The 18,095-nt window shown below is 37.4% G+C and overlaps 8 protein-coding genes across 8 annotated transcripts; 2 read left to right on the top strand and 6 right to left on the bottom strand.

Moving 5' to 3' along the window:
* Positions 1-1,407: 1,407 nt before the first annotated feature.
* On the bottom strand, positions 1,408-4,262 carry FDP41_003266 (uncharacterized protein; the record flags this gene model as incomplete). Its single annotated transcript, XM_044706551.1, has 2 exons — positions 1,408-3,602; positions 3,890-4,262. The coding sequence occupies 2 exons, from the start codon at positions 4,260-4,262 to the stop codon at positions 1,408-1,410; spliced, it is 2,568 nt and encodes an 855-aa protein (XP_044562657.1).
* A 715-nt stretch (positions 4,263-4,977) lies between these two features.
* Positions 4,978-6,321, bottom strand: FDP41_003267 (uncharacterized protein; the record flags this gene model as incomplete). The annotated part of the gene is made up of 1 exon (XM_044706552.1): positions 4,978-6,321. One exon carries the CDS (start codon positions 6,319-6,321, stop codon positions 4,978-4,980), a length of 1,344 nt encoding a protein of 447 aa, XP_044562658.1.
* A 244-nt stretch (positions 6,322-6,565) lies between these two features.
* Positions 6,566-8,986, bottom strand: FDP41_003268 (uncharacterized protein; the record flags this gene model as incomplete). Its single annotated transcript, XM_044706553.1, has 1 exon — positions 6,566-8,986. The coding sequence occupies one exon, from the start codon at positions 8,984-8,986 to the stop codon at positions 6,566-6,568; it is 2,421 nt and encodes an 806-aa protein (XP_044562659.1).
* Positions 8,987-9,415: 429 nt separating this feature from the next.
* On the bottom strand, positions 9,416-9,652 carry FDP41_003269 (uncharacterized protein; the record flags this gene model as incomplete). Its single annotated transcript, XM_044706554.1, has 1 exon — positions 9,416-9,652. The coding sequence occupies one exon, from the start codon at positions 9,650-9,652 to the stop codon at positions 9,416-9,418; it is 237 nt and encodes a 78-aa protein (XP_044562660.1).
* Positions 9,653-10,133: 481 nt separating this feature from the next.
* FDP41_003270 (uncharacterized protein) lies at positions 10,134-11,069 on the top strand (the record flags this gene model as incomplete). Its single annotated transcript, XM_044706556.1, has 3 exons — positions 10,134-10,178; positions 10,348-10,762; positions 10,873-11,069. 3 exons carry the CDS (start codon positions 10,134-10,136, stop codon positions 11,067-11,069), a joined length of 657 nt encoding a protein of 218 aa, XP_044562661.1.
* A 125-nt stretch (positions 11,070-11,194) lies between these two features.
* Positions 11,195-13,749, bottom strand: FDP41_003271 (uncharacterized protein; the record flags this gene model as incomplete). Its single annotated transcript, XM_044706557.1, has 4 exons — positions 11,195-12,351; positions 12,505-12,555; positions 12,713-13,447; positions 13,674-13,749. 4 exons carry the CDS (start codon positions 13,747-13,749, stop codon positions 11,195-11,197), a joined length of 2,019 nt encoding a protein of 672 aa, XP_044562662.1.
* A 2,198-nt stretch (positions 13,750-15,947) lies between these two features.
* On the top strand, positions 15,948-16,184 carry FDP41_003272 (uncharacterized protein; the record flags this gene model as incomplete). The annotated part of the gene is made up of 1 exon (XM_044706558.1): positions 15,948-16,184. One exon carries the CDS (start codon positions 15,948-15,950, stop codon positions 16,182-16,184), a length of 237 nt encoding a protein of 78 aa, XP_044562663.1.
* A 626-nt stretch (positions 16,185-16,810) lies between these two features.
* Positions 16,811-18,058, bottom strand: FDP41_003273 (uncharacterized protein; the record flags this gene model as incomplete). The annotated part of the gene is made up of 1 exon (XM_044706559.1): positions 16,811-18,058. One exon carries the CDS (start codon positions 18,056-18,058, stop codon positions 16,811-16,813), a length of 1,248 nt encoding a protein of 415 aa, XP_044562664.1.
* Between the last annotated feature and the right edge of the window lie 37 nt (positions 18,059-18,095).

Here is an 18,095-nt window from a genome sequence, read left to right on the forward strand (position 1 = left end):
ATAATAATAATTGTGATGAACTTTAGATTCAACCAAATAGTGTCACTTCGACAGGACTCATAATCACAATCACAACCTATTTAAGTAAATGAACCGCAACATTGGATAAAGCGGATCCTCCATTCATGAGATAAAGATTGTGGATTTTCTACTCATGTTCGATTAATCTTGAATCAAAGGCCTCTTTCGCTGAGGAATTTTTTTATCTTATGAACGAATTTAATAATTTTTAGTTTTCTTGTTGGTCATACGATCAGTGGTAGGGTGACAAGTTCGTTTCTTATTTTCTTCTGATTCCAAATTGATTGAATTTTTTAAGATGACAAAGGTGAAATCAAAAATCGGACTATTATCGATTCTTTCACACTCAACGAATGTATCATGTGTCTTCCAAAAATCGTCCGTCAATAAAGTTTGTGCTTTCTTAATTCCTTCTTTTGCCAATTGGAGGTCCCACCCCTTCTCCTGAATGAGGATTTTTAATATTGTATTTGTCTTTGGACGCATTGCTTTTTCTGGATGAATCATCTTTGAAAGCATGTCATGCAAAGGAGCAAAATGCTGGTCGTTTGAAAGCGTTATAAATGCCTTTTCCACAGAATGAGAGTCATCGACAGTTTTACCAGTTAGTATTTCCAAAAATACAACTCCCAATGAATAAATATCTGATTTAGGTGTTAACTTAAACTGAGAGTTTTTAAGGTCCAAAGAATCTTGGTCCTTCTTAATGGCCAATTTTTCTGGAGGATATTATCCAGGAGTTCCTGAACCTGAAAATAATATCTCCTCCAAAACCCACACACACTTCATTGTCCATATTGTACTTGACAAACTCTTGTGACAGCTCGAAATCAATATATTTCGAATATTGAACGTGTTGTTGATCTTCATAAATCACAATGTTATCCAATTTGATATCATTATGGATATTAGAAGGCAGCCGATTTGCACTGGAGAGGAGAGCCTGTACGAGCTTACTGCTTTTGCCCATGATTATATATATTATATTAAATATCCACTGTAATAAATATTTTTTTATTCACAAAGCAAGCAGAAATCCGTTAATTTGGCGGGAACCTTGTCTATATGTGGAACACCTCAAAGTGCTTTATAAATTCAATCTATCAAAACTTGCCAACACAAGGTATTGTTGTTGACACGTGAAGGAAACACCCCTTACTATTGGTTTGTCGCCAACCAAAACAAAACCTTCTTTCTTCAGAATACATGGTGATGTGTAATCTCTTCTGTAATTATTATGAAAAATGTTTCTTGGAAGACAGATTGAAACCATCATAATATAATCGCAGCTTGGTGTAACTTGCAAGTTTGCCAAGTTAATTTGAATTAAGAAATAATAAATTTAATTTTTTAGAAGTAAAACTACAATCATGTGAATTGAATAAATTATTCTCTTCCGAACAAAGCCTTAGCATAAGCAATATAATCATATCCGTCACCCTTCTTTGGCATTTGTTGCAACAAGAAGTCAGCTTCAGATGGTTCCATAACAGCTCTCAATTGAGCTTCAGTGACATAATCCTTCTCACCAGCCAATTGTTTGAATGATTCAACAACATCCTCGTATCCTGAACCTTCTTCAGCAAGTCTTCTCATGTATCCAAGGAATTCATTGAATTCAATGAATCCATCTCTATCACTATCAACTGAAGCAAAGACCTTATCAACTTCCTTATCATCAATATCCTCTCCCAATGAGCAAACACAAGCCTTGAAATCAGCCTTGCTCAATTTGCCATCCTTATCCTTGTCGAAGTACTTGAATGTTTCTCTGAAGTCCTTCAATTGCTCTTCAGTGAGACCTTCATTCTTATCGGCCAACAATGTAGACTCAATGTCGTTGATTGACTTCTCAACAAACTTCTCCAAGTTATCATGGACAGCCTTAATCTCGGATTCAGTAACAGTGCTCAATTCTAGAATTTCACGTTGTTCCAAAACCTTCAAAGTTTCCAACAATTGTTGGAAACGTTCCTCTGATTGTTGAGTGATAGTGGCAGCTTGTTCTTTAACCTTTTGTAATTGTTCCTCCAAATTATCAGTGGATTGTCTTGTTGTGTTGAGAGCATCCTTTTGATTAACTGCAAATTCAGTGTATTGGTCACACAAGGAAGCGAATTGTTGGAGAAGTTCTTCGTTTCCGCTCAATCTTCTCTTTTCTTCCTCCAAATTCTTCTTTCTGTCAGCAATGAGCTTACCAGTTTCCTTGAACTTGTCATCCAATTCCTTGTTGTTGATTGGAGAGTACAAGTTTGGATCACCTCCAGCATTTTGAATTTCCTTAACCATTTCATTCACAGCCTTCAAGAGTGGTTGTTGTTCTCCATATCGGTTCTCAACATCAGCCAAGATATCCACAAAGACATCAACATCCTTAACACTTGAAGCAGTGATTGGTTCAACCAAAGCCAAAGAGATATCATCCAAGAACATGGCCAAACCTTCACTCTTCTTGGCAACATCCAAACACTTGCCCAACAATTCCTCCAACTTCTTAAGACGATCATTGAGATCCTTCTTCTTCTCATCACCCTTATCGGCAATGTCATCTTGTCCCTTCTTCAATTTGTCAATGGTGGAGTTGACTTCAGGAGCAGCCTCGTGTCTTCCCTCCACAATCTTTTGACCAATGTTGTTGGTTTCATCCAAAGATTTGTTGACTTGAGTCAATTCATCCTCAAAGGTCTCATGGATGTTAATCTTGGCTTGCAAAGCACTGATGGTATCCAACTTGTTCAAATCCTCACGGAAGTAACCCTTATTCTTACCATCTTGCCATTCGGAAATCTTCTTGGCACGAACACGGAAACGGCTCAACAAAATCTCCAACTTCTTCATCAAGGTAATGTGTTCTCTCAAAGCCTTGTCATAGACATCTTGTCTCTTGTTCAAGTTGTCCCACTTGTCATTGATGGTAGAAGTGGACAACTCCACAGGTGGTTCATAGATTGGGAGACCTTCGTTCTTTTGTTTGGTTCTAATGTTGGAGAGCAACAATTCCAAATCGTTCTTTTCGGTGGATTGACCTGGCTTTTCTTGATCCTTGTATTGACTGAATTCTTCCTTACGATCTTCAGCCTTCTTCAAGGAGTTACCAAAATGTTCAAAGGATGGTTCCGAGAGTCTATCAGCATTACCATCAATCCAATCAACTAAGTTCTTGGCTCTTCTCTCATAATCATTCTTCATATCATTCAACTCTTGTTCACGTTTGGCAACCTTGGCGAGCTTTCTACCAGCCTTCTCAGCACGATTAGAGCTGGCGAATTTCTTCCAGTAATAGGCCACATAGGTCATCACAGCCTTATCATCAGGAGTGAATTTGATCATATCATCAGCGTCCAACAATTGAGGAATATCCAATTGCTTTTCGGCAACATCGAAAGCGAGTTGGAGGTTCTCCTTGGCGTTCTTTGGATCCAATGAATCAAAGTCCAACAAGTCTGGTCTGTGTTTATGAATCAAAGCACAGAAAGCCAAACCATCTTGCCATGATCCCTTAAAGTCTTTAACGTTCACGTTGGCATAACCCTTGGTCTTCTTCTTACACCACAACAAGAGACCCTCACGAGCAGAAAGTTCTGTAATGGGAAAAGTCGATCAGACATGTGAGTGAGGTATGAATACAAACAAACATCAATTGAATGAATCCAATCGGTGAGTGATGATGAAGATAATTGTTGATTGTTGCGTTGAGAACAACGAGAGATTCGGGTAGCCGAGGATGACCAGTTTGGAAAAAAAATTTTTACAAAATTGTGATGATCATCGCGAAAATTGATGATAGCAAGTCAACAACAAGCAAGATTTACAAGTATGAACAGTGTAAAAACAACAACCACATCAGAAGAAACATTCAACAACGTACCATCTTCAGAAATATCTTGAATTTCGAACTTGTGGATCAAACACCAAATCATACCCAAGATTTGAGTCTTTTCCTTGTTAGTAATTTGTTCAGCAGAGAATTGCAAACGAATACCAACACTGTCAATAAAGCTGTTGACTTTATCGACCACCAAATTCAAATTGGCAATCTTGTGGAATTTCATACGAGGATTAGCATAGAATTGACCCAATGATTCATCAGAAATGATTTCATAGAGATGGATCAAAGGAACACCAGTTTCGAATTCTTCGATCATGTCTTCGACTTGCATATTACGTTTACGCAAGTGAGAGTTCACCCACTTGGTGAAGGCTCTCATTTGAATACGTTCCCATTCAGCTGCTTGAGACATGGTTGTGTGTATGGACGTGTCTATGTGGGAGAGTTTTTTTTTGATAAAAATTTGGATGGTTGTATGAATGATCGAATTTTTGATTGACGTTTTTCATATGTGAAAGGCCATTGACAACTTGACGTGTCAACTCGTCAAGCAGCGATAAGGATTTTCTTGCAAGACAAAACACAACTAAATTGAGATGGGCCTTTTCTTCAATTAAACCATGTTGTTAATTGGAAAAGAGATATCATACATTTTACAACGTCTCAGTACTACGAGAAGGATTTGAAAACATGACAAGGATAACAATCAGTAACAATCAGAGAAAATCCATCTTAAAAGCATTCCTCCCATAAGGGATGCAATCAATCATTATATCTGTTTGGCGACACTGCTTCACTCAGGGAAATGGAAGGAACGAATCATTTGTGTTTTGAGGCAAAAGACCATTTCACAACTTGCTTGTAAATGCGACTACTAATTGAGGCAACATGATTTCATTCATCAAATCACGTCTCAAAGGTTGTTAAATTGCTGTAGATGATGGAGTTTTCATCTGAATATTTGAATAGAAGACAATTATGGAAACAATACTCACACCATTGAATCATGATGAGTGTTCTGTTCCCATTCATGTAAAGATAAAGTACCAATATCAGAAATATATGAAAACAACTAAGCTCAAAGGCTGTATTCAAATAATGTTTAGCAATAACACATCACCAATAAATTATTGTTGGTATTGATAACCTTGGTAGGAATAGTTATTTCCTTGGTCGTAATAGGATGTTGAGTTGTTATTGTACTGTTGTTGGTCATAACTTGTATAGTGCTGATTACTACTATTATAATAATTTGGGTAATTGTTTGTTTGTTGAATAAATGAACTTTCAAGAGGGGTGTAGGATTGTGACATTTGTCTCTGTGCGACATTGGCTTGTTGATACTCTGCTTTTTCGATCAAAGTTTTCAATCTTTCAATAAAATTCTTCTCTGAATCGACAAAATTTCTGAGTTCGTTGTTGTAATTTTTCAAGTTCTCAATTTCTTTTTCGTAGGCACTCGTAAGGTCGTTATATTTTTGTTCACCATTCAACAATGTGGGCTGGGTTGGAATTGACAAGTGACTGAAATTGTTTGTAACAACTCCTCTTGGCTCTTGTGACGATGGTTGTGATATGCCTTGTACTACTGGAGGTTCAAAGGGTACAGCATTTCCATTCTGAGTTGAATGATTCATAGTGAATGGAGGACTTTGCTGAGGTGGTAATGGCTTGCTGTTGTTGTTTGATTGATTTTTCATAAAGTTTTGAGATGAAAGTTGAGATCCTTGCATTCCTTGGAATGGAGGCTGGCTTGGATGCATCTGATTTGGCATCTGATTTGTGGTTTGCTGACCGAATGGACCCATCGAAGTATTGGCTTGTGGTGGAAAAGGTTGTGAAGCCGTGATAGATGGAGAACTGCGAGTACTGCTGTCATTTCTGGAAGGTACTCTCTGTTGTTGTGGTGGTAGTGGTGGTTGAAAAGTAGTACGATTCTTGTAATTCTCTTGATAAGTGCTGGAGCTCATCTCAGGTTGTGACTTCCATTGATTGTTCAACTGATTTCTAGGTTGTTGACCAACAACCACATTCTCATTATGATGAGAGTGGTTCAAGTTTGAATCATCCATTGAGTTCATGAATTGATGATTGTTGTTATTGGTATTATTGTTGCTACTGTTGGAATAATATTGAGCTTGAGATCCATGTGGTGTTGTGTGTTGTGGATACTTCATAATATTAGAAGTCAAAGTACCATTCACTCCTCCACCACATCTCTGAGTAGAAAAAGTGGAAGGGAAGACTTGATGAAAGGAGGCTGATCTTCCATTTCCGAATGGTGGTGGTGGTGGTTGTTGATTGTTGATGAAGGATGAAGGTGAGGAAGAGGAGGACACGATGAAAGGAGACTTTTGAAAAGAGGAAGAAGAATAACTCTCAGTACCCGTGGCCTGATCGGAGGAGGATGAGGAGGATACTGATCCAGGTCTAAATCCCGAGAACTTATTGTTAGGAGAAGTACTAATCATGATGATGATGGTCGAATAATTAGCTTGTTCAATCTACAATGAGGATGATGATGATGATCGGAGAAGAGGAATACAATGGCCAACGTGATCAAGGTCCTGAACTTGAAAAAGTGAAGAGATTAATTTTTTTTGAGGATTTTAATTTTGACCGATTGAAGAGTGACGTTTTCGTTTCAGAATTCACGGTTCCTTTTTGAGTTGTCCTTTTCTCTCTACGAGATTGTTGAATGAATACCAATGTTGTTCATTTCTTTTGTGAAGGAGGTTGTATTGTTCCGACTGCACTAGGAAGGAATGGAGAAAAGACAGGGCCGTTGGGATTTTTCACTCTTGAAATTCCTTTCAAATCCATGAGTGCTTCTGATGGTAGACAGAACCATCTCAAATGTTCGAATTGATTCCTTTGTGTATAATCTTCACTTCCAAAAAGTAATTTCAATTCCAAGTCAATGTTGAGATAAAGAGCAAATAAATTATTGGAGGCCTCTCTCAATAAACTTTCTGCTGATGACAAGAGGGTGTTGTAATTGAAAATCACATTTGCGGTTTCAGTGTCGTGAAGGTCTCCGCTTGAGCTTGCGAATTCCAAAGAACCGTTTGAAAACGTCACATCAGATAATTTCTTTCTATGTGTAGTGAGATAGCTCGTAAAGTTTTCATGAAATAGTCCTGAAAGACGAACTGGATTGACACTCTTGTCAAACTTTCTATGATTCCATTCATTGGTTTTCTCATTGAACATGTAAAAGGGTAAAAATTTCCATCCATTATTCGCAACAAAATCAATTGCTTTTACAACAAAGTCCACAGTTGAATCGTCAAAAAAGTAATTGATTTGAAGAGTATTCCATCCTGGTTTGAGTTGTGACAAATGGCTCTGGTTGTTTAGTCCGCTAATGGCATTTTCAATTTCTTTCATCTTTTCTGGAGATAACCCTAACAGCTGTTGGCCGTGCATGTCGCTACAAATGACACTCTTTGTTTGAATACCAAATAAATCATTCAATAGCGTGCTTACAAAACCAGGATGCAAATATTGATCTTGGTGCCTAATTAAAAAGGAAAAAATTGCTAACTTTTTAACTTTTCCGTCCTCCATGCTTTTGCGTGTTGGTCCCAAAACGAATAAATTCGAGTTGTTGCACCATGTTTTGAGTGCTCTTTCTGTAAATCTTTGATTGAGTCGTTGAATGATATTTGGGCCAACATCGTCTTTTAGTTTCAACACCAAAGCTGTTCGAATGATCGAAATTAAATCCACAGAGCGGTGTGTCACAACATTCTTGGTCATTAATTTCTTCTTCATTAATAAAATTCCAGAACAATTCAAACCTCCTATCAACTTGCTTGCATCTACGTAAAGAGCGTCTTTCTGTAATTTTACATCTGTGTTTGGATTGAAATCCACCGAAAGAAAAGGAGAAGCATACTCGTAATTTAAAAAACAAAGTGCTCCGTACTCGTGAGCCCATGACAAAATTTCATTCTCATCCACATAAACGCCAGTGATTGGAGAAACCATGTTGACGGCAACAATAATTAATTTTGATGATAAATATTTGTATCGTTTCAGCAGCATGATGAGTTCGTCAATGATGAAATTTCCCTGTGCGTCGTTATTAATCATGACAATTTGAGCTCCTGTTTCTTTCCATGTTTGAATATTTTCATCTGTTTCATTCGGAGACACCAGAACCACTGGGCGTTCTTTCTCTAATTTAACGCTTTTACAAATTTCACTCAATCCAATTCGTTCACAAAACACTCGAATCGCATCGGAGCATGAATTCTTGATGAAAAACATGGCATCTCCTGACTCAGATTTTGTTTCATCAGAATTTTTCTTTTCTTCCAAGTCAACATTTGCGTTCAGACACGCAGCAATGATGCGTTTTGCATCTGAGATGAATTGAGATGACTGATAGGAAGAGAATGAATTGGTACTCGCTACTGAGTTTGCAACTGTTGGAAGAACTTGTTCATGCAAGTAGTCTTCAATGAACCTTAGTGGTTTTCCTTCATCGACTGCGTCACAATAGGTGAAGGGTACATACTTGTCCAAACCAAATGGTGTTTTAAAGAAGGTTTCGCTTCCGAAAATATTATCATGAATCGATTTTAAGAGATAGGTCTTTTTGAACAAGTTAAACTTTGGTAACATCGTGGAGGAAATTTCTTCCAATGTCTTGTACATGATTGTTTTCTCAACGAGTGGTCTTTTACGGTAAGAGGAAGCTCTTTTTAACTTGGTGAGATTGAGTTTCTTTCCGCCCTCATGAAGTCTTGAAATACTTTGAGAAGAAACATTCGGAATATTGTTGGTTGAGTTGGTTCGCTTCAGAGCGGGAACTTTTGAAGCTTTTGGTTCTTGATGGGTTTGAATGTCTTGAACATTTTTGTTGTTGAGAGGTTGTGAGACGGTCTGACTTTTTCTTGCCTGGTGGTTGGATGATTTTTGAGTGGAAGTTGACGACATCTTGTTTGGTGGAGAGTTTTCATCATTAATGACTTGTGCTTCGGTTGCAGCCATGGAAGAAGAGAGGACTGGCTGTCTTTTTGAAGACGAATGAAAAAGTGAGGATGGTTGAGTCATGCTTCTACGGAGAGGAATGTCTCTATGTCGAGCTGTTCCTGGGGTGGATGATCTCTTCGTTGACGTCGACATGTTTTTTTCAAATTGAAATTTTTGTAAACGGAGAAGATTGTTGTAAATCATCATGGAGGGAAGGTGCTCTGATGATCTCCTCCGACAATTTACTCGTATTTAAGATAGTAACAGGTCCATCATTTATGAAAACAACCACATGGTTACTGAGGGTGTGGTGGTCCCAAAACTGAGATAAGGGCAATAATGCGTTCAACACGACGCGTCCATACAACAAACGTTCCAAATCATACAACAAACGTTCAAAAAGGAGTCTTTGAAATAGATTCATCATTGTGGACAAGAAAATATTGTATTTTCGAATCAGCTCAATTATGACAATACCAAAACACATCATCATGAGCAAATCAAATTGAAAGGAAACACAATTTTATTGAAGTAATTGCATGGAGCCCGTTAGGTACTCCCCTACTAGAAATCTAGAGGTATTTATGCAGAAGCTTGCATAATCTTGTATCCCCACCAGATAGCCCACAACCAACCAATCAATAGCCATGAAGTAACAATTTGCAAAATACCAACAATCAAAGTTGGTTGCATCTTCTCCTTCTCAGAGGTGATGAAAGCAGCAATGAGAGTACCGAAACCAGGGAAGAGGAAGTTAATAATGAGGATAATCAATCCCATTCCTTCACATCTTGGAGTGCTATCTTCGAAGAGACCCATTTTTGTTATTGTTTTGAGTTGTTTTGTTTTTTTTTGTTTGGTAATTGAGAACCAGTGTGTGGCCACCTCACCTTTGAATGTTTAAGGTGGGTGACGATTACAAACCTCTTTACGGTTCGGAGATAAGGTTGACTGAAAGTGGCGGGACATGAATATTCCTTTTTTGAGCCAGTTGAACTTGTCCGAATCTTTTAGCAGGAATCTTTTCTGAACTTTTGCGAAGATGAACCTTAGTACAACTAACGACAAAGGAGATAATTCCTTTTAACTTCCAATCCAATTGTAAACACTTCTTAGACACAAGCTTAAAGTATTGAACACTTATAATTAAAAGCATGGTTTGACTCTCTTATACAATTTTCAAACATATAATTAATCATCATCAACAAGGATGTTAGGCTGGAACAAACAAGAGGCGTAAAAGGAGTTTTACATCATGAAGCTTCAAGTTTTCATGATTAGTGCGTCCCACCAAGAAAAAATGTCTTCCGAAACCTTGACTCTTCATTACTTTGATATTCAAGCAGTAGGTGGTGAATGGGGTTTTGATTTTTCTAGAGACACATTTGGACAAAAACTTATGATGATCACACCACGATGATGATGAATCATGATTTTCAACGACAAAATAATCAATCGGATGATGATGATGAACACCAAACTCCAAAATTTGCACGTCTTGATGATTGCAAAAGAGAGGTGAAGCTGCTTACTTGATTGCCGTACAAGGTGGAATCCACGTCGTAAGAAACCTCTTTGAAGATTTGCCTTCCGATCTGAAGTCTTTGTGTCCTTTTGGTCAAGTTCCAATGTTGGAGATTAAGAATGAACAGGGAACCAAACGATTGGCACAATCCATTGCCATTTGCCAATATTTGGCAAAGAAGGGTTCTCTTATTCCCGATGATGATTTTGATCAGTCTGTCGCATTGCAATATGTTTTAGGTGTGGATGAATTTAGAAGTGGTGTATATAGAGCTTATTATAGTGGAAAGGAAGCTTCAGTTGCAAAGAAAGAATGGAAAGAGGGAGGAATGATTAATTACTTGAATCGCTTTGAAGGATTTTTGGAGAAGGCTGAAAGTGGCGATCACTTGTACTTGGTTGGAGGTGAGTTGTTAACGATTCTGATGGTCAATCATCATCATTAATCTCGCGAACTGTTCTTTATGGTTGTGAAAATGTGTGAAAATCACTCGAAATGTCATTTGTGACAAAAGGCAAGTTAAGCTGGGCCGATATTGTGTTATATGATGCTCTTGTGGAACAATCATTCATGTTAGAGGAAGGTCATTTGTGGAGCAAGTATCCTCGTTTGTTGAAAGCCAAACAAAACATTGAAAGCTTGCCAAATATTAAAAATTATTTAGAGAGTGGAAAGCAACCAGCTCTATACATTGAAAATTGGAGAAAGTAATCCAATTCATGAATTGGAGCAGTAGAATAATAAATTATCGATTTGAAACTCCAAACCACTTGAAAAAAACTTGCAGTACATGTCACAATTGTTGGTACTGATACTCACAGTTTATTGCTGTTCAACTATTCATCCTCCAATTCTAGTTGCGTAATAATTTCGTTAAAGGTGAGCAATTTGTGTTCACTTTCATTCTTCTCAGAAGAGAGTGATCCCACAGAGTTTGAATGTCCAAAGTCATGCTTGATGTGTGGCACATATCTGAGTTTGATGTGAATGAGGGGAGTTGTTGAACTTGGTGTCGAAGTCTGCATGAAATTTAGAGAGCTCATAGAAACCGAGGGTTCAACCGATACCTTGCCAACTCGTGATTGATGCTTTGAGCTGGTCACTCCAGTTTCACTTCCTACAATCTGTTTCAAACTCTCGCCAATGAATGCAATATTTCCAGAGACCGAATTTTGAGCCGTGATGGAATTCACATGAACCAAACTACTAGGTACAATGTTCATTCGAACGAATAGATTCTCATTATCTTCGTCCGTACTACTCGAAGACAGAGAAGGCAAAGACAAGACACCCTTTGGAACCATAAGAGGCAAATACAAATCCAATTCATCAAATTCATCAAAATTCAACTCTGACAATTCCAATTCACATTCTCCCAACAAAATGGGCATGACTCCCAACTTGGAGTGAAAAACCTTGAGATCCAAAATTTGAACATCCATACTCGTGACATAGAGTGTGAATTTTTCATTAAATTGTGGATTTTGATTTCTCTTTTGAATGGCTGTGGTGTAGTACTTGTCCCACCAATTACGATGTTCAATCGTCTCACATCCACGAAGTCCCACCTTACAATACGAATGTGCATGTTGAAGTTTAAAAACATCTAAATGTGGTAAATTCAATGCTTCAACAATTTCGACAAGTAATTTTCCTGTGGTGCAAAAGAAACTCTTTGCTCCAAATGCCTCAAAAACAATATCCAATAAATTGACTCCTCGAAATAAATTGACAAGAGCAAATTTTCGACTCACGTCACTCATGGCTGTCTCTTTTTCTTCCTCCTTCTTCATACGGACGAAGGTTTTAGAAATTTTCTGAACAATGAATGAATCCAAACGACGCGATTGAACGAGATCCAACCATAAAATATCATTGGTGACAATTCCAAGAGCTCGAAGTAATAACTCTGTCATGAATTGCCATTTAATGTTGGCTGTGTTTGAAATGATTAGATTATCCTCTCTGAAAAAACAATACGAAGAGTCATTATCTTTTGTGATTTAAAATTCAAAATGGAAGGTTGTGAAATAAGGTTTATAAATTATCCAAAATGGAATGTTTTAAACCACATGTGTGACAAGAATTAATGTTTACAAATCATCAGAAACATTACGTGAATTCATAGAGATCTCAAAAGACCTACCTATTCTCCAGGTTCCTTTTGACTTATCAAAACGAAATTCTCCTCCCATTCCTTTTTCCAAAAATATAAATAGATCATTCATAAAGATTGACAAATAAAGAAGATCGGAACAACCATTCATCATTATTCACAAACCCAGTAAATGTTTTAAACATCACAAACCCAATAAATGTTTTTTAAAAACACACACACGTTCAAAAAAACCTACTTGCAGGTAATCTTCCAACTGTAAGTGTATCAATATTTCCAACCAGAGCTACATATCCACTTGCTGTCAAATCTCCATGTTTCACACGAACACGTTGCAATGCAAAATCCACTTGATGTTCAGGAGCAAAAACAAAATTAAAATTTGCATCAATGACCCATATGTAATTTGCTTCCTTATTCAATATGGATTTGTCTTTGGAAAATAAACGTTTCAAAATGTTGTCATTTTGATGATCATCTTGCACATTGATTTGTGAACTTGATGTGGAATTTGTTTTTTCCATCTTGCTGTTTTTTGTCGTCAACATCAACAATAATTCATGGTCTTCTGGTTGTTGTTGTTGAAAGAGAGTCCATTCCACTTCCGGATAGTGACCTTTTAAAAAGTAAAACGCTAGAAAATCTCCAATATTATTGGTCATTAAGATTTGTTGTTGAATGGGAATGCAAGTCTTGGGTTCATTATTGGGTTCATTATTGGGAGTGATCTCTCGTTGTTGAAACAATCGAGAAGAGGATGCTATCGTGTTGTTCATACTCAGTGATTCTTTCATGGTTTGATTTTGTTTGATTCTTCCCAATGCCTTTTCATTCTTTTTTAATTCCTCTCTCGAGCCAAACCAATTGTTGACACGAGTGTATAATATTCCTTTGTGTAATTCTTCGCTAAATGAGACTTTATACACCTCTGGAGGAAAGTGATAGGGTAATTCGACATTGGTATATGTCACAGCTTTTTGTTGACAATATGAATGGTAATCCATGGTGATGATCATGTTTTTTTTCAACAATGGATCCAAATGGAGTGTAATTGTTAACAATTTTTGAAAAGCATAAGATCAATTAATAAATTTTGAAAAGCATAAGATCATCATCAAATTTGAATATCATCATCATTTGAATATCAACATAATCCATCACTCGAAATCAAATTTGTACAAATATGAAACACAACCCACCTTGAGCAGCTGGTATTTTTCTTCGGAGTCTCCTTTTTGCCTCCTCATAGAATGTTTCATGATTCGAAATTGGCATTCTTGTTGCTGAGTCAGATTAAGGTTCGTTTTTGATTATTGTGTGTTATATTGAAGATAGATAATGATCCGAAGAAAAGTAGATAATTCCAAAATTATACTCTCTTGAGATTGTAAAATATTCAATTCACGTGATGATCGTGATGATCCAATCTTGTGCACAACAAGATTTTCAAGAGAGTGATGTCAAGTGTCGGATCAAAGATTAATTTTTTTTGTGTGAATTCCCAAAAAAGAGAATGATCAAAAAAGGGCGTTTTGAATAATTACTAATTAACAGCAAGTACATGAGTGTGTGACCAAGAATCATTTGTTGTGACTCCACTCTCAACTCAATCATTTAGATTATGATTGTTTGAATAATTATACAATCGAATCGACAATCTGCAAAAGTGATTTTAATAATGTCAAATTCACTTTGAATACAAATACATATGGAATCAATGATGCACATGAGAAACAGGACAATTAGCAATACTTTCATATTATGGCAGCCAAACTCGAAGCATCTCTCTCTCTCTAAAAAAACTTTCAATGCTAATTGTTGCAAACCTTCTAGTTATTCTGCCACGAGGAAAATGATGCGGAACACTTCCGACCTGAGTCGAAGGCGCAGCTGTGAGACAAAGGGCGGGAGGTTTCGCAGAAGTTTTCGAGTGGATAGAAGAATTTTTTTACCGGGTTGCTCGAGCAAACACAAGAACAAATTTCCAACAAAAAAATGTCATAACGTCCAACCCCGTTAACAGAGCAACAGAAAAAGAAGAAAAACAGAATACAACCGTCCTTCATTACTCTATACCAACGCATTCTCTATTACCGAGCAACTGAAGAGAAAACCTCCAGAATGATAAAACAATTCTACCCAACCACATTCCTGATCCTTGTGATGATGATCATCCACCAACAAGAATCTACAACCACCTATTTCCATCTTTGCAGCTGATTGATCAATAATAAATAAATGGAAATCATTCGTAAGCTTGTTCTTTTCACTTTTAATGATTATTCTGGAAACAATATTTTAGGAAAGTCAGTTAAGGCTTTCCGAAGTTCGCAGTTCACCCTTTTCCGCTGCATTTCCTCTGTGAATTCCAACACGGTAAAAAATTATCATTCCTGTCCTCCCAATGGAATGAAGAATCAAGAATCCAAATTGAATGACCAAATAGTGTTGTTGTTTCAATGTTTCGAATTTAGAGGTTGGTGACAAGTTTTTAGTGAAATATTCACTCACGTAAATGCTTCCACTTTGAAAATTAATGTCACTACAGAAGATGTTTCTAAAGAAGTGTCTCGTCGCAAGTAATTTTTGAGTGTGATGGAAGAAATGATCAGGTCAGAAGGTGTGTACATACATTTCAAGAAGGAAGAATTTCGAAAAAACCTTCAGCGTCGGAGAGTGACTCTCTCAACTCCGTTCACCTTCTCACTCAATATTTCCTTTTAAAGACATGAAAAATTTCGTCGTCAGCGAGAAGGTGAACAACCTCCACCACCACAACGGAAACTTGTCCTCTAAAATTAACTGTAGAGAACCATGCCACTCCACTACAATTCAACATTAACGTGAGGTTATATGTACAAAAATAGCAATTCCTTGGATTCCAATGACCTTCTTCAACTCTTTTGATAGTTTAGAAGCGGTCTGAACCACTGTCAACTTGATGGTTCAACATTATTCAACAACAACAACAACGATTCCAAACACCACAACAACAATTGAACAACAAGAATTGAAGGTCTGAGCAATCCATTCTTGAAGAAACGCTCAGTGTTGGATATCGATTCAAAGGTGACAGGTGGAGTTCAATTGAATTCGACACCCACCAACTGTATTGAACTCGTTCATGACACCTAGATTTCGCTCGAGAACTGTAGATCGCTCCAACTAGTATGAATTTGGTATTTGGATGTTGCTCTCCTTTCACTGTGAAAAAGGTCATCTCATCAACAAAAAAAAACTCCCGCTTCTTTCGTCCAATGAAAATTGAGGGCAATAGTTTTGTAAGTGATTACAACGGTCAACCGTTGATGAACGATTGGTTTGCGACGAAGAAGCCAGAACGGAAGTGAACTTGTAAAGTGTTCCCACCCCAGCAAGAATGACACACTCCTTGGAATCGATAAGAGCTGTCAGATGTCCAGCTGTTGTATATTTTGAAACAAAAAAAAACCACTACACTAGAATTAACAAAAATGGGTCTCTTCGAAGATAGTACTCCAAGATGCGAAGGTATGGGTATTGTCATCCTCCTCATTAACTTCTTCTTCCCTGGTTTCGGTACCATTTTGGCTGCTTTGATCACCTCTGAGAAGGAGAAGATGCAACCAACTTTGATTGTTGGTATTTTGCAAATTGTTACTTCATGGATCTTGATTGGTTGGTTGTGGGCTATCTGGTGGGGATACAAGATTATGCAAGCTTCTGCATAAATTTGATGTTGTTGTTTTCGAACAATAAATTATTAACGAGTTTCACACACAGGAATACATGATGGAATATTATTGATTTCGAGTTGTGTTGTTGAGAGGTATAGTGCGCTTCATCATTGCAACGTTATCGTTCTTTGGGTTTGTATTTACAAGTCGTCTGTTCATTGGAGAGCTACCAATTTTTGGATAAGACTAGTTCTGTCTCTCCATTCTCATCATGCAATACAACGTGATTCGAATGAAATATTTCATCAGGTTCTTGCCTCTTCTTTACGTGATGATGTTGTTGCTTTTTCTTGATTTGGAAGCCCTTGCCTCGAGAAATATTTCGTGAGTATGATGAGAGATTCACAATGCGAGAATTCCTCTTTCCTTGTTGCAATGTACATACCCGTTAGTTCTCTAGATACCAGACTGTGTTCAGCGAAATTCATTACCCACACCTCTAAATTGATTGTCTCCAAAAGTTTTTATGAAGGCCAGTTTATTCGTGGATTGACTCGTGAACTCAAAAAATCTTTCGACATTCCTAGTACAAACAATGGCTGCATTCGCAAAAAAGCTACACACAGTAAACCATTTGACTTGCTCTTTTCATGAAAGAATCAATCTCATAGCATGTCCAATCACTTGATTAAACTCTTGACAATATTACCTGGAGAGAAAATATTCTTCAACATTCCAATTCCAGTGAAATTATTGGCAACCTTAATATTTTCGACACCTTGTTCGACATATTCATTTGCTTTTACGACATTGTCATGAATCACAGTGATGGATTCATCTTGTTCCTTGATCATTTCGTTCAAATCGACAAAACATTGATGCAATTCATAGTAACTAGTTTCCAAATCTCTCAATTCTCGATTCGTTTCGAGTGCAATTTGTTTCTCAACATCCAAGGTGGCTTGATCTGCAGCGCTCAAAACAAATTGAGGAGCCAATGACTGAACACCAGGCTGTGAAAGATGTTCTTCCTCTTGGTAATTGCTGTCAGCTTCGTCCTCGTCACCCATGCCTCTACCGGAGAGTGATGGAGAGGAGTCACTCTTCATTGGTCTACCTTTGCCATTGTTATTTGCCATGCCAGAGCGAGACGAAGACTTTTTGTGAGAAAACATGGCATCCAAGTCATCTTCGCCATAATTAAATAGTTGTGATCGTTTCATATTCTTTTCAGTGTCTCTATAGTCCTGAATACACTTTTCGTATTGTTTACAAAGTTCCTTGAATTGAGTTTGTAACTTGTTGAATTGAATTTTCTGAGAAGAGGAAATTCCCATAGAGTCATATCCACCAGATAAACTCGAGCTTGTTAGTGATTCATTATCATTGACATCATAGGCACTACTACTATCAATCTTCTTTTTTGAAAATCGGTTCAAGCCCTTCACAATCACATCCTTGCTCTTTTGAATCTTATCTTTGAGATTCTTAATTTTAGCACGTAATCGTTCCGAGTCCTTGCTATTATTTAAGGAATCAATGGCACTTGATTTGTTGGATCCACTCAATTCATAATTCCTCAACAAGTGTTTGATATTTCGTTCCAAATTATGAATGTTTGAAGCAAATTGTTGAATATAGGAACTTAAATCTTCCAGAGATGAAAACCTAATTTCATCATCGGCACTCACTGCATAACCAACAACTCCCGATGGTGGATTATTTACAGCGGAATTAGAATTTCCTAATGATGGAGATGATGTTGAGGAAGAAGCCTTTTTCGCTCCGCTATTATTATTGCCATTGGAGGATGAAGAGGCACCTCCACTACCTCCGCTCTGTGATACTGAAGGAGAGGAAAGAATTTGATTTCTCTTTTGATGAGAAATGGAATCGATGGATGAATTCACGCCCCACCACGAACTCATTCTGAGTGTGTTGAAAGTAGTATTCTAGTAGAGTGAT

The sequence above is a fragment of the Naegleria fowleri genome, assembly GCF_008403515.1.
Source record: "Naegleria fowleri strain ATCC 30894 chromosome Unknown tig33, whole genome shotgun sequence".
NCBI lineage: Eukaryota > Heterolobosea > Eutetramitea > Acrasida > Naegleriidae > Naegleria > Naegleria fowleri.